General features: G+C 40.0%; 2 protein-coding genes across 4 annotated transcripts; both read left to right on the top strand.

Moving 5' to 3' along the window:
• Positions 1-2496: 2496 nt before the first annotated feature.
• RB195_011629 (uncharacterized protein) lies at positions 2497-8753 on the top strand (the record flags this gene model as incomplete). 3 transcript variants are annotated; one of them, XM_064193136.1, is made up of 13 exons in its annotated part: positions 2497-2615; positions 3380-3521; positions 3624-3740; positions 4401-4499; positions 4637-4736; positions 5675-5791; positions 5851-5994; positions 7521-7642; positions 7746-7811; positions 7891-7957; positions 8050-8114; positions 8327-8481; positions 8537-8753. In XM_064193136.1, 13 exons carry the CDS (start codon positions 2497-2499, stop codon positions 8751-8753), a joined length of 1530 nt encoding a protein of 509 aa, XP_064050717.1. The 3 variants fall into 3 exon arrangements, with proteins under 3 accessions (XP_064050717.1, XP_064050718.1, XP_064050719.1); XM_064193135.1 differs by lacking the exons at positions 2497-2615; positions 3380-3521; positions 3624-3740 and adding an exon at positions 4126-4209; XM_064193134.1 differs by lacking the exons at positions 4401-4499; positions 4637-4736; positions 5675-5791; ... (5 more) ...; positions 8327-8481; positions 8537-8753 and adding an exon at positions 3811-3837.
• A 2611-nt stretch (positions 8754-11364) lies between these two features.
• Positions 11365-16090, top strand: RB195_011630 (uncharacterized protein; the record flags this gene model as incomplete). Its single annotated transcript, XM_064193137.1, has 8 exons — positions 11365-11401; positions 13825-13948; positions 14007-14091; positions 14323-14472; positions 15231-15345; positions 15533-15653; positions 15834-15973; positions 16053-16090. The coding sequence occupies 8 exons, from the start codon at positions 11365-11367 to the stop codon at positions 16088-16090; spliced, it is 810 nt and encodes a 269-aa protein (XP_064050720.1).
• Positions 16091-16223: the final 133 nt, after the last annotated feature.

A 16223-nucleotide genomic window follows, 5' to 3' on the forward strand; every position in this document is an offset into this window, starting at 1 on the left:
AGAACCCTAAACAGGTGATGGTCAGATGCGACAAAGTCTAGACTATAAAGAGGGTCCTGGGGGACGGCCGTGCCGCCAACCCTTGCCCTCCAGAAATTGCCACGCCACTTTTTCCGTGTGAAGTTTCTCGTAGTCATGCAGCAGTGCGTTCACGAGGCGTTTCGTGCGTTTTTCGAGCACTGCATCGACCACCTTCTGGAGTTGCTTCATGTAGAGATTGGCGTTGATTGTCTGACCACCTGTGAACCATTCTAGAAATTTCTCGAAATGAACCAGAATAACAATTTCAAGTCAAAAATGGGGGAAAAAGACATGCAAAGATCCAACAGTTGCTCGATTTTCCAGGTTTCATCCGGTAGTAGTCCTGTATTCTCAGGACAAATGAACTTTTACCGAATTGTGGTGGCATAATTACTGTGCATGTAGTATAGAACTGTCATTTATACGTTTACTACAACAAAAGTAATTAATTTTATGTTTCTGCTACAGTAGTACGGTTCTAAACACAAATTCTTTGAGGTCGGGAACCGTTATCACCTACTTCTATGACCATTGAATGGCGGTCAGCGCTAAAATTTTTCGATAACTCACTAAACACCAAGTAGGAGTTGTTCTCATGGTTTTGTTTAATGTCACAGAGGAGATTTTAGCGGATTTCCATAGAAATCATGCGCAATCCGAACGTTTATCGATTAAAATGCAGTTGGGGAAAGGAGCACTCAACCGGACTTCCATTTCTGGAACTGAACAACTATTATAAGTTAGTAAGGACTCTTAAACCTAAGCATTAATCTTAGAAGATCTATGATATGTAGAGTAAAGCCACGAAAAGAAAAAAGGAATATAGAGCTTCCAGAAATAAGATCCCTCTTCCTCAACTACATTTTTCCCCGTTTCTGCTTCGTCTGATTCGTAAATATTGAGCTAATAGCATATCGTCAACGTGATTTCGATACCATCCACTATCGAATCGTCCATGATTTTTTTCTACGATTTCAGTGCTTCATCTTCCGGAACAATAACCACGAAGTCGAAGAAGGTTGTCTGCTCAACACGATCGCTGAAAACCTTTCAAAAACGCATGGCACCGTTGATCTTGGTGAAAAATTCGAACGGCGAAACGAACAGAGATGCGTTGATGTTTGGGCGTTACCTTGATCTACCGATACCAATTCAATTCTACCAGTATTTCACATTGCTACAGGTGTTCTGCTTATTGGTGTTTATTCTGATGTGTTATCTGTGCTACAAATATTCGCTTACGAATAGACCACCACTGTTTCGATAAAGATTTCTTATTTTTGTGACTTATTCCTGCTATAAATTCTTCAATCGATGAGTGGATTATCTTTGAACAATTTCAAGGCGAGGCTAACCTACAGTTACCGGCCATACTCTCCGCATAATACCCGCTGGTCATCTTGGCGCTTTGCCAGCAGTCAAGAAGTCAACGCTATGTGGTTATTACTCTTCTAAGTCCAACGTATCGTTATCATGGATCGATATTACACTATGTGCGCACGAGTTGACCTTTACCATAAATGTTTATCGATGATAATCATTGTTCAACGTTTTTTAAAAGCTTTTCAGAGGAATTGATTGTCGGAATCTTTTGCCAACATCCTTTTGGATTTTGTTTCATGTTTTTCTTTTGTGTTCCCTTAACTCCAATCAATCAGAATACTTTTGTTTTCCTGGAAATTTATTTCCTTCAGGAAAGGTCACTGCATCAAAAACCGGAGCAGGGATCAGGTTGTTCGTTGAAACTTTGATCCCGGCCTTAGGAAAAATTCTGTTGATCCACTATTGAACTGCGGCAATGTGACCCATAAGAACACATCAATAAATAAGAAAACAATGTCTGCTGGACTTTTTTTTTTGCGTTTTCTAAATAATTTTCTCAACATCGCGTGGATTTTCCTCATTACAACTTTTATTTACTTCTCCTCTTCGAGTATTTCATGACTCACCATGAAGTCTTAAAAAGGTTTTACTAAGTTGAATTCTCATTTATTTCCTACTTTCTACTATTTTCCTGTTTAGGGAAGATTCAGGCAAATTTGGGAGGTTTTTTTTTACGGTTTCGTTAACATAACATGTAGGACTCACTCCGTGCACTGTTCGCATTTCTGTCACTTGCGCTTTATTTCCTTTTTTCTAATTCCCATTTTTTCTACTGCTGCACCTTCTTCAGAAAAAAAAAACCCGGATACCTCGCATTGTTAGTTTCGGTGGCGATTTTTGCAATATCCTGGTCTCGAAGGTTCTTCTCAAATTTTTTATTGTTTAGAGGAGATGTGATGGGAAATTTCTGTCTCTCAGCTTTAAGGTACTCTCATTATTTCGTTGGCACACTTGTGAACAACTCGAGAAAAAAAATTAAATATGCTAGAGAACTGAAATTTTCCTAGAAAAATGTCTTCTACTGGTGATAAATAATTGCAGAAACGAGCGGTTTTGTTATCCATACATTATCGATCCAGAATTTTTTGTAGGATGTGGGTGACTTTACCATTTCTGTTCCTTGCCGTAGATGCTCTGAAGATCCTACAAATTGTGCCTGGATTCACAAACAGTCATGTGTTGTTCAACTATCGGCTGGCCGAGACACTTAAGTATGGTAAAGATTTATTTGAAATAGAAAGAAAAATTTCACTTTCTTAATCTATTTGAGCCATTTAATGCAGTAAAATTTTGTTTTGTTATGATCACAGAAAAATTTTTGAACTACAACCCACATAGGATCTAATTTTTTCCTCGTTTCTCTTTTTTGATCTGCTAGGAACAGGTTCATTTCAAACAGTGATTGGTCAAGTGATCAGAGGAAATGAAAGAAGAATCGTGAGTACAGGAAAATCCCCTAAACTATGTAAAACAACGAGAAAATCGTACCTTTGTCATAATTTTTTCCAATTAAATTATGGAATTACCTCATAGTGTTTTTTTGGTTGTGTCGGATTTTTTTTTGTTGCAAATTCGTCATATATTTTACTATTCTTTTTTAGCGGAGCTTCCAGCTAACAAGCTGAATAATTCCGAACGTCCATCTTTCATCCATGCAATTTTTTTGTTGGATTGAATTGATTCGAGATAAGTGTAGATCAAAATTCCTGAAGGAAAATAAATTCCTGAAGATTTGTGTTCCTCGTTAGTACACTAGCGAACCAAAATTGTATTTTTTCGTGGTTTTTCTTAGTGTATTTTATTCTCACCAAAACTTTAACTACAACGATAGCGTAACTAAAAACAAAAGTCTATAAGTAAACCCATAAGTAGACGCGTAGATGGTCCCGACAACTCTCATGGAGGTATGTCCTAAGCAGATCCTGTAAAGACGATCGTTGAGAAAATTTAAGCGTTATTCTCACATTTCCCTCAGATTCCTCGGTCATGACGTAAAAATGTGGACACAAATGGAAATGGCTATGTTGGATACCGGAAACAACCGAATTCCAGACGGAGTGATCGAATATCGTATACCTATCCATTTTAAGGATAAGTTGAAGACTGAAGGGTTAAAAGTGGGTTAGTTATGTGTTCCTCGATATCCTTGAATCGGCTGTCCACCATCTTTATTATTTGTTTTGTTACGAGTATATTTATCGAATCAATACGAATTTTAGGTGTTCCAGTCGTTAATGTTTTCCGCTGGAGACGCTTATGATCTATGGTGGACTGGACAAGAGTTCAAAGATATGAGGGTAGATGCATGCGCTCAAATGTTGGAACATGATCCGATGGTTTGTGACTAGAGCGGGGATCTTTTCTCGTTCTCTTTTTTTATCGAGAAAAGGACTGGAAAATCTTCAGGAAATGAACGTGACAGATAATATATAGGGTGGTCAACATGACGGGTTATGGAAAATCCAGAGTTGAGGTGATTCCTTGAGCCGAAGAAACCGGTAAGGACACTGACTGGACCTTCCTGCAAAATTGGGCGCCAGCCCACGGCGCAAAGAAGAGCCTGCAGTGGTGTGAGACCTATCTTCCGGATTTCCGGATGAACGTGCTTGGCCGTCAAAGTCGCCCGATCTAAATCTTTTGGATTTTGCTGTCTGGTCGACTCTATAGCAGAAACCTGGTCTTGTAAGTACTCGTCACGGGATTCGTTGAAAGGAGCCCTGGATGAGGCATGGGACATGGTGGCTGATCGCGCTCATCCTTAAAAAAATCCGGAAGAGATTGGATGCTATACTGAGGCTAAAGACGGTCATTCTGTGTGTGTGATGTGTGAGAACTTACGTAGAATTTTCTGACTATTGAATCAATAAATATTTCTTTTTAGGATTTATTCATGTAAAGTTGTGGGTAGTTTTTTGCGTCACACTTTGTGTGGAGCACCCTGTATAATAAATCCACTGATTTTCCTTCTGTTATGGACCTCTTCAATGAGTTTTCAGGTTTTCGCTGAATTTCGTGCCGATAATTTCGACCTAGCGATTGCTCATTTCCATGATCTTTGCCCATTGGCAATAGCCGAGAAGATAGGAGTGAAAAAGGTGTGCAAGAACAAAGTTTTAGCAAAATTTTATCTTGGTATCCTGGAGCTCGTTAATTTTATTTAGATTACTTTATATTAAATTGCAAAATTTCTGAAATTTTTTGACAAACATATATGTAGGCCCTGCAAACTCAGGTAGTATGGATCACTCATGGTACCTCAATCTACGACTTTGCCGCTGTACAACTGGGTTTGAGAACCTCACCCAGTAGTGTACCACACCCTTTATCGTCTGGTAGGTAGCATTTTTAGTTAAGAACTATATTTTAGTGTTATTTTGTTTATTACGATTTCTTTTGGCTAAAATTCCTATGCAAATCGCAGTTCTCTAGTTCTATTAGTTTTTCTAGTTCTCTATTAACAATTTATTTTGCTATAACCTTTTCAAAAATAAAATATTCCGAATCAAGGATCAATAATACGGCCCATCGAACATCCACAAATTTCCAATGCAATTCAACTGTATGTGGTTAAAATTCGATATTTACTTGTTGTACATAGATTATTGAGATCGGTAAACAATGGTACTTAAGGATATTGAATTAGTACAGTTTTTTCTTTGCATATTGAAATTTTCACGTACAAAAAGCACGACTTATTTTACATTGTTCGAAAAAATTAACGTTTTGTAACAATTTATAATAGTGAAGAAAATTGCTCCCAATGCGTGTAAGTATTAAAAATAGTTAAAGTACAAAGTGGTAGTATTTACAAGATTTTTTTTTGTGCATAACAAAGTTTGCCTTTTTCTCAAAAAGGAACACTTTTCAATGTTTTCGAATTGTTTATTTTTCCTCAAAGTATTTAAGCACATATTTGACATAGAGAATGATAAGATTCGGATCTTTCCAATCCTGCACCAAAATCAGTAAATTATACTGTACCCGGGTACATCTTCCTTAGATTTTTTTCCCTTATTCACCCCTTGAGGCGGAAAAAATGTTGCGAATGAATAAAAAAAATACATAGATAGCACTTGACGTTTTCTACATTGATTCAACAAATAAATAGTATTTCTTTACCACTGATCTTTTCAAAGTAATTTTTTTCCACATTTTTAGCAAAAATTCGAATATATCTACGCGGTAATCAGAAATTTATACGCTGAATAAATGTAGCGTAATTTTCGCTATCTCTTCTTCAATCGTTACCCATTTAAAATTCAGCTTTCAGCCGGATTCACACTTTCATTCTCTGATCGTGTGTTCAATTTATTATGGCATCTCTCCATGCTCGATTTTGTCAATTTACCACAAAATCTTCTACACGACGAGAACGAGTACTATCGAAGTCGGTCCCGAGCGGATTCTTCTCCAATTCAACGATACCGTCTAATTGCATGTGTTCAGATGTGATCGAGAAGGGTGAGCCAGATCTCTGGGATCTCTCGAAGCGGGTCCCAGCGCTGTTGATCAACGGTGAACGAATGCTCGACTTTCCAAGACCTTTGCCAATTCATATCACTTTTTCGGGAGAACTTGGTTTGAAGAAAGGTTAGATGTTATTATTATTTATTTATATTTACATTATTTATTTATTCAACTCAAATTTCAATACTGGTTAGGCGCTTTGATATGGGTAAAGGGCTACAACGTACAATTGTTTTGATTTATCTAGTAGTTATGATTATGCTTTGATCTTAAATTTAAGCTATTGGGTTGTTCGGAAAGCAACTGGGATCATTAAAGGCACCACCCCACGAGTCTGACGTGCTATGGATTTCCGATGGTCAAAGACTCTACGGTATCGTAGGTTGCATAAACGGGTGGGATCTCGCTCATTTCTTCCTAATCGCCGTAAAAAAACTTCCCGGAAGATGCGGCTTCGAGCGTTCCGGGGCGCTATTTTCTAGGACGAGTTTTACTGGAGCGCGCCAGCCTTGTGCACGCGCAGCATCTTCCGGGCCGTTCTTTACGGCAATTAGGAGAAAATAGACGGAATCACCCTCCTCCCCATAATCTAGGATCCCGTACAGGCGTAGCCAACCCAGAACCCGTACCACTCAGCTTCGTCGGTGAGGTCTTTGAACGTATCAAAAAAATTATTTTCTCATATTGAATAATCAACGATATATTTTCGAATTTATTCGATTATATTTTACCAGTTTTTTTTTTCGAAAAGAAATACAAATACATACTTGTAATGTATCTCAGATAAAAACAAATAATAATGGCAAAAAATCATTCGAAACCACCGTTTAGAAAATTTATTTTAAAAGATCGTAATTACTTTCCGAACAACCTAATATAAATATAAGCGACATCAGTTTAATCTAAATCTAAAAATCTAAAAAATATTAATCTAAAAATGATTGAGGTATCTATTTTAAATTATTTGAAGAGTTCCTCCAAAATTTAGTATACTACTTTCTTTAAAGTATACAATAGGTAAATAATATTAAAGAGAGCGAGACATAGCCATACAAAACTGCTATTTACTTCTGTCCCAAAATCCGTCTGCGACGGTTTCATCGGAATTCTTGGGAGTGAGTCGAATTAAATTTAAAAAATATCATTTGAAAGCAAATGAATAGCTGGTCTCAAATATCTTTCAAGAATTTAGTTTTGACAAATCCATGAGCTGAAAATAAGCAAAGTTTCCTAAATTCTCGTGAATTATTTTTACTCTTCCGCAATTCTCACAATGGTGTATCCCGTTGTCTCCATTGGATAAGGAGGAGGATGAGGATGGATAAGGTGTTCTTTCGCGCTGATTCCTCAAAATTGGAAAAAAAATGTTCAATATACTCGTAATAAGGAAATTATTTAGGACTTTGTCCGAAATCCGTATCCAAAATCGTATGTGTAGTCGTGCCGAATGTGTTCAACGTGGTGAATGCATCGTGCTCAAAGTAACCGGCGACCATTCTATACTTTTCATTCTCGCTATTCATTTCCGTTATTTTTCTTCATTCATTTTCGCTTCCTGCTCTATCCGAAATAAAGACATATTCATTCAGCTAAACGCATTCAGCGCAGACACGTGTTGTTGATTTTTTCCTGGTCTGTTTTTTTTTCAGCTGCCACCAAAGTTCAGTTCGACGAGACGCTTCGTTCAATTCTTGACCAACCCTCTAAAGGTATCATTGTCTTCTCGCTTGGAACGGTCTCAAACACAACAAATATGCCCGAACAAATGATAGTGCGTGGTGCTCCATTCCTAGTTTTCATTTTACTAATTTTTTAGTTTTTTTTTCAGACGTATACGCAAACAATGTAACCAGATCCTATTGACTTTTTTTTAGAAATCGTTCGTGGAAGCGTTTGCGAAACTGAGTGATTTCACGATATTGTGGCGGATGGAGGGTAAGGTTGGGCGATTTTCGAATCTGATGACTTTTTCAATTTTTGAAAAGATGACGAAAGAAAACTACATATTCATCATTTCAGGTTAAGCAAGCAAAGTCTTTGAACCATGTGCATCTGCTCAGATGGCTGCCACAAAAGGATATAATGAGTGGGTTTTGTGGTTGTTCTAAATTTATTTCTTTTTGTTTTTTCGCCATAAAAGTTATTGTTTTCATTGTTGTAATTATTATATTATTTTAGAATTGCCTAATATGAAACTATTAATAGCTCATGGTGGTTATAATTCGTTTCTGGAAACTGCACAGGTGAGAAATTGCAGCCGGCGTCGCGCGCGTTCAACCGGCCCGACGCTGGCGAGCGACGTTCTCACGCGTCACGTGAGACCCGCTGAACGCGTTCAGCGGCGATTGCACTCTACCTTTCGTTGTTTTGTTTATTATTATCCTTTTGTTTATTCTTCCTTTCCTTTTGTTTATTATTTATCCTCCAAAATCGTTCCAAAAATTAAAGGACATAGGCTGGTGTACCTGCTGTGCTCATGCCACTATTCGCTGATCAGAAAATCAACGCAATGCGAGCTCAACGTTTTGGCATTGCCCGAGTTTTGGACAAGCTTCGACTAACTCCGGAAATTGTGCTCGAAGCTGTTCGTGATGTTCTTGAGGATGAAAGGTGAGCGACTTAGCGATGGTTTCGAAATAATTCCGAGATTATTTTTGAAATTCAGTTACACAAAACGTGCCAAGAGACTTTCATTGATGTTAACGGATAAACCAACGACTCGTCCATACTCGACGCTCGACTATGTACTAAAATTAGCGACAAGCAACACAAAATATTTTACACTTCGTGCTGCTCAAAAATTATCATTCGCCGAGTTTTATTGCTTAGATGTGTTTGCAGTGTTTGTTATTTTTATTGTTGTTTTGTCAGCTGGTTCATGAGTAAATATAAATCACCTTCTTGTGATGTGATGTAGAAAGTAGCCCATTTGGGTCGAGTATCTAACCAGCATTGAACGACAGCGACGGCACTGTTCTAACTCAGTTTCGCTATCGAACTACTTGAAGACAATGTCTGAGTGACCAGAATAGAATTGTAAGGCAGAATGGAGCACAAGAGAGAGGGAGAAAAGAAAATAGACAGAAAGATAGAAAGAAAGAGAGAAGGCAAGAGAGGAAGAAAGAAAAAGGTATAGAGTTACTGGAAGAGAAACTCCCATAATTTGTGAGCTACTTTTTTAAAATGGCAAAACAAGTCAGCGTTCACAAAATAAACCATCAGCGAAAAGTGATCCCGGGGACCTATGGGGCTGCGTACCTAAGGGTTAGTTGTACAGTAGGGTCAAAACCACATGAAGCTTGATGCAGTTGCGTAAGCGGCTGCGTTTGAAGCGGAGCGATGGAGCGTAGTGTTTAGGATCGTGGTGGGACCGTTACTAGGACAATTCTTCACTGCAGTTCACGATGGTCCCACCTCGATTCCAATTCGCTGTCTCCACCGTGACGCTTTGAGCGCAACCGCTTGCGCAACTGCACGGTGATTCTCGTTGTTTTGAGTCGACTATAAACCTGTCTGCGTCATAGTAGTTGGAAAAAATTCCAGAAAAATTTCCATTTTTGCACATTGTGGCATTTCTGTATCTTCGCATAGAAGATGTGATCTGCCGATTGTAAAAGTGTGTTTTCCATACTCGATGGGATATGGGTTATATTATTGAGAATTTATGATGGGCGTATTGAGTTATGGGTGAACCTCCTAACTTCCTATGGTAGCAGCAGAACCGCAGCAAGATCGAAAATCGTCCTTCAGTCCCATTTACGCTCTACTCTAGTTTTGTAGCCGTATGTTGTGAAAATTGTAAGGATGGGATCCTCCCATCTAACAAAAAATCGATAACTAGCGGTATTTGCGTGCGCTAGCCCTTCGAATTAGTTTTGATACCGATCAAGGTCATGTGTGACCACCACTTCTTTTTTTCTTTTGCAGGAATCGTATAGTCGTTTTTTTTTGTTTCTCTTTCATCTCACAGATGTGAAGTAATGGCAAATGACATGACATCGGATACTTTTCAAGAATTATTTTCAACTCTTTCATGCCAACGTCTTTTATCGTTTATTCTATTTCCACGTCCTTATACACGTGATTACTACATGTTGTTGTTCTTATTGTTTTCGTTGCTTTTTTTTACTCCAGAGACAGCCCCACTAGAAAGAGGTTTTCAAGCATAACGTGTTTTTTGCGAATACTTAGAGAAACTACTTAGGACAGAAGTGGAATTTAGGTTTGTGTCCTTCTGTCTGAAGCCGGCAACATTCTCGTCACGATTAAAGGCGCTCAACCTCTCTCTCTCTCCCTTTTGTAAACTAAGAAAGAGCCGTGTGAAACAGTCTTGATTGCACCTGTCTCTCCAACGACGAAACTTACTACGTGATAGAACGCAGGCACCACCGTGATACAGCCCCGACGTGTTACGTTCCAGCGACTATGATAATTTGCGTAGTTGAGGAGACGACGCGCTCAGAAAGGGCTGATTCACACCGTCTTTTTCTGGATTACCGGGAGGATTTGAGCGTGGCCCTTCTTATTCTTGTGAATTACAGCCTGATCACTATTTAACTGTATGGAAATCGCACATCGAAGATTTTATGGCATACTGCCTCTAACAAAAACATGCCCGGATTTTGTTGTTTGTGAAGTTAGTTGCTAATTATTGTGACTTCCGGTTATTGTTGCGGTATAGAAAAAAGCAGTATCAGATACAGACATCAGTAATACATGCTAGACATATTCGGGTCAAAACGATATTTGAAGCATGGTGCAGTTGCGTAAGCGACAGCGCTCAAAGCGGTGCAGTGAAGCGTAGCGGTTGGGGTCAGTGGAGCACTTTTGCCAGCACCATTCTTCGTTGGAGTTCGCTATGGTCCCACCATGATTCTAACGGCTTTCCTCCTTTATACAATGTATAAAAAGAAGTAGATATGCCTTTCAGAGAAGAAAACAGTCTTTAAAAAGTATATGTACTAGAAAAGACTTCCCTTCGCATCCATCAATTTCCGATTTCTGGAATGATCCTGAGGAGAAACGTATTTATTGTGTGTGATCCACAATAAATGGTCCACACTGCATTTGTGAGATATCCTTACATATCTAAAATTGCGGTTGTAACTGCCATCAGTTCATAACTTCCAACTTGTTGCGCATCTATTTTTAGTAGTTCTTCGCCCTTTGTTCTCTTAAAAGCATCACCCCACGAATCTGAGGTGGTACGGATTTCAAGTGGAGTATTTTTATACGGGATGGTAGGAGATTATGGAGAGGGGGTGATTCCGTCCATTTCTTCCTAATTGCCGCAAAAAACGGTCCGGAAGATGACGCGCTCCAATCGAACTCGTTGTAGAAAGTAGCGCACCGGAGCGCTCGAAGCCGTATCTTTCCTGCCGTTTTTTTTCACCACCTGAAATCCGTACCACCTCAAATTCGTGGAATGATGCACTTAATAGAGATTCTCATATTTGTGTATTTCAGGAAATCAATCTCGTCTCAACATAGGCTATGAAGAGGGTCGGCGTCATTGGCTATGGACATTTAGGTCCTTATTTTTTATTTTTGTTGTTTGTCTCTCAGATAAGTTATGTTCTTTTATTTAAAAAAAAGTTGTAGAGAGTAGGGCTGGGAGCTAAGAGTTCCGATAGGAAACATCTCCGATAAACGCTAAAACCAGATTTCTGTGCAAATCAGTAAACTGTTGTTTGTCACGAATTTCTTCACCGTTCAAACACCATTTAAAGTTGAGCTCTATTTCGTGAAAGATACTTCGTAAATGTATAGTCGGTCAAAAGACCTGAAGTCTTGTGCCTTTGCGTAGCCGCTTCGACCGCGACACCAAAATTCAGGTTGTTTTGAAGGCAGCGTGCCATGAAATCGAAAAATTCCTCGAATCCTTCCTTGAAAAGATAGATTTAGGGATGTAGACCACGATTATCGGCGCGATCGCGCTCTATTCCTTCTAATTGCCTTCAATAACGGTGTGAGAAACGACTTTAGTGACCAAACTTCTCTGCGAGTCACCTAACAACGTGACACGGATATGAGGGCAGGCATATGTGTCACGTGCTCCACTCGCACCCGTGACGCGTTGTTATGTGGCTCATAGGAGAATTTGAGAGGAAGAAGGAGTTGGAGGACAAAAATGTGGTCATAATGGCTACCTAAGCAGGCTTCTTGAAGTCTGAGGAACTAATCAGAGTTGGTTGATTTAGCAATTATGTTGATTAGCATAATAGTAGTAGAGTCAAAGCGGCATGAAACAGGGTGCAGCTGCGCAAGCGGTTGCGCTCGAAGCGGTCCGGTGAGCGTAGCGGTTGGGATCGAATGAGGACCTTCTACCACCGTTTATTGCTGCAGTTGGCGATGGTCCCACCTCGATTCCAACCGCTATCTTCACCTCGCTGCTTTGAGAGCAATCGCTTACGCAACTGCACCGTGCGTCATGTCCTTTTGACCATAACTGACAAAATATCACTTTTTTGGCAAGATTTGTCGTAATCACTTCCTAAGTCTCTGTCTTGAAGCCTAGCTGCTAGAAAAATCGTTCAAAGTCCCTTGTTGCTTACTATAGGATAGAGGTTGAGTGAGAAATATTTTCAAAAATCGTCATATGTAAGGCGGAATCACTCGGCCACTTGCACAACGGTAAAAATGCCTGCTGCTAACTTGTAGAGCTGGTGATTTCACCTTGATTACTATATGACCTAAGTCTGCACCGATATCCGGCTTGGTGATTGTGGTTTCCTACAAAAGGAGAAACAGTCCCCTAAAGTCACTGGCGTATCAATCCACTTGGGATGCGCAAACGAGTTTTACTGGAATTCGTAATCGTTGAGGTCTTGGAACGCGTGTTGGCCTATACAATGACTTGCGGGGGCCAGCCGATGATCAAGTCAGTGTTTTTATCCTCCCAGACAAATCTGGTACCAATTTATCGACCCCGGAGGGATGAAAGGCTTGGTTTGCACTAGGGCTGTTTTGAACCCTAGACCGTGTGGTTACAACGGACCTCTAACCGAATGCACCACATCCGCCCCCATCCGTGTCCCAAGGGAACACGAGGATGAAAATGCAAACGTGAAGGTGCGCAGTGGAAGTTCAAAAGGCTACAAACGCCAGTGTAAGGTCAATCCTGCTAATTGACGTAACTAAATCGTCAAAGTCACAATTCAAAAAATTTTGGAGCTTCCTTGGACCTTGATACCTCACCCAGCCTACTCTCCGGACCTGGCTCCTAAAGACTACCATTTTTTTCTGGTCGGTTCAGAATCATATGAAAGGAAAGAAACTTTGACAACTTTCATCATCTCAAAATGGAAGTGGAAAAGTTTTTTGAGTAAACCACTATAATTCTATGCACATGGTATAAAATTATTGCCAACAAGGTGGCAATACATACTCGACAATAACGGTTCATATATATCTTAAATATTATATTATGTTTATATTCTGTTTAAAAGAAATAAACGACCGATCGAAGGTTTCGGATCGAATCCGCCCTAGTGCTCACCAAGCCTTTCATCCTTCCGGGATCGATAAATTGGTAACATGCTTGTCTGGGAGGATAAGAGCACTGTCTTGATACATCAGCTAGCCCCGCAAGTCATTGTATGGGCCAGTTACACGTTCGTAAACCTCAAACGACTCTGAATTGAAGTGAACTCGGGGGCGCATCCCAAGCGGATTGATTAACGCCAGAAACTTTATCCTTTATTCTTATTCTTTAAAAGGAAAAATTCAAAAAATAAAAATGTGAAAGAATGCTTCTCGAAAGTTTACAACCTAATACTAAATCAACCAACCCTGTTTACTGGCTCTGACTTCAAGAATCCTGTTCAGATAGCCACTACGACCTCTTTTTGGTGCCTGCAACTACCTTCTTTTAGCTTCTACCGACACATGCGTCTCCTAACGAAAAGATGAATAAGAGAGTTCCGTTTTGGGAGTTAATCGCATCCAATTCAGGCAAATTTCTCGTCGATGAGCTAAGTCGTCTAGACGAATTCGAAGTGGTCAGGATATGGAACAGAACTGCTGATAAAGCCGGTGGTGTGCTATCATTAGAGGAAATCGTAGAGGAGAAATTGACGTACGTTTTTATTTTTTCTGGTCTACTTCTACATCTATGCGTAGGGTGGGATTTTCAGTGATATCGACTTGGTTGTTGAAGTTGCACATCCACTTGTTATACGACAATACGCTGAGGTCATTTTGGCGAGCTGCGATCTATTTGTACGTTATATTCTATCGTAATCGTTTAAATTCTTAAGTTTAATTGTCTATTTGAAGTACGCTTGGAAGAATTAGGATACAGCAGAACTCCCCAATTTTCTAAACTCTATGCAAACTTTCCTCTTTAAGTTTTTTTTTTCATTTACATTCTTCTTAAATTTAGAAAAAAAAAACCAAAAGTGCTCATTCTTGAACTAATCCTTTTCGGAAGTTTCCAGATTTTTCTTTCAGATAGGTTCTCCTACATGTCTAGCCGACTCTATTCTTTTGGATTCTATCGAGTCGATAGCAGCGACAAAAAGACGCAGAGTACTAGTTCCAGCTGGTGCGTTTTGGGGTGGAAACGACATACAAAAGATGGCCGAACAAGGTACTTTAAAGGTCGGCACTGTTAGCATAGTTTGTTCCAGGTTTTATGGAAGAAGAAATTTTTGAAATAAACGTGGTTGTAGATAGTGGTCGTAGATTGTGGGGAAGAGGGTGATTCCGCTCATCTCTTCCTGCATCACTGTAAACAGGCGGCTTCGGAATGTTCCTTACGACGTCATCTATTGCAACGCGCCACCTTTGCGCCCCGCCCACGCCGTCGTCGAAAATCCATTCGGACGCCCCGACAGGCAATTCATTTCATTCAACGAATCGCAGGCGGGGGCGGGGCACAAAGGTGATGCGTTGGAGTAGAGGACTTCGTAAGAAACAGCGTTCCCGGGTCGTCCGTTTACACTGATGACTGCAACACGTCTGCTGCAAAGTACACTATTTCTGAGGTTGATGCTCACTCTTCAATCCTCTCTCTGCTAGTCACGAGGTTGAACACATGAGATGGCGACTATAAACGCTCTGTGGTGATGTCTCAAGGGATATCATCTATGTGCAATTGTTTCAAAACAACCCGAAACTTGGAGTTGTTGAATAAGCGGTTTCACTAGAAGCGGCACTGTGAAGCCAACGGTTCCGATCGAGTCTGGACACTCGCTAGCTCCTCTCATCCCTGTTGGCGATGGTCCCAGATCGGTCGTAACGGGTAGGTCATGTGCCGCTTCTAGCGCAACTACACAAGGCTTTGGGTTATTTTCACCCGACCATAGTAAATAAAATTGTTAATGTCTCATCTGAATTCTTTTAAAAGCAATATTTAGGCACTCACTATAACCATGACTAAGCATCCTTCCTCGTTCAAACTGGAGTCGCCGCTAAAAGAACTGAATGAAGCAGCAAAGTTGGAAAGTGAAAAAGCTACTGTTTTATATGAAGGTAGGGATTTTTTTTGGTACGGAACTATAATGCTGCTGAACCTACGAGACCCCTATAGCCTATTTCAAGTCAAAACAAGATCTATGATTTACTTCTTGCACTCTGTAATTTCTTAGAAGTTGAATATTTTCAGAGCTTTTCTTGTTTTCGATCACTAAGGAGCCTTTCTTAAGCACGTTCGTTGCAGGACCAGTTCGTAACTTGTGCCCTCTAGCCCCAAATAATGTGAATACGATGGCCGGCGCCGCTATTGCTGCTCAGAATTTGGGTTTCGACGGAGTCACCGCGAGGCTAGTTAGCGACCCAAAGTAGGTGGACATATTTCCAATTTCTTCCAGTTCAAGCTTGCTTCCCAGAAATTCTAATCCATCCTAAAGATCTCTTCGCGATAGTGCGGTGTTTCTTTGTAAGTGATTTGTTTCACATCTTACACTGAACTCTTGTATAATCCCATGAAATATTAGGATTTCATTTTAAATCCATATCAGAATGATCGACTGGCATGTGGTTGAAGTGGAAGCAGTGGGTCCAGACGGCTTCAATGTGACTACAACACGAAAGAATCCAGCGAAGCCAGGAGCGATTACCGGACAACTAACGTATTACTCTTTTTTGGCTAGCATTAAAGGTCAGTTGTGTAAAACAAAGGTTTGTATTCGCTGTAGGACCTCGTACTTGTTTACGATAACTTTAGTGTGCTCGTTTAGAATCTATCTACAAACCAACTGGAGTGCATATTTGTTGAGAGACAATTGTTGTATATTTGGGATATTTGGGTGTTCGGGAGAAGCTGCTTTCCACTTCAGTTCCAGGATTGCACTTTATTTTCTTCATTTTGTATTTACACCTTTGTTAAGTAGGTACTCACTGTCATCAAC

This window comes from Necator americanus, chromosome III, assembly GCF_031761385.1.
Source record: "Necator americanus strain Aroian chromosome III, whole genome shotgun sequence".
In the NCBI taxonomy this organism is placed as follows: Eukaryota; Metazoa; Nematoda; class Chromadorea; order Rhabditida; family Ancylostomatidae; genus Necator; species Necator americanus.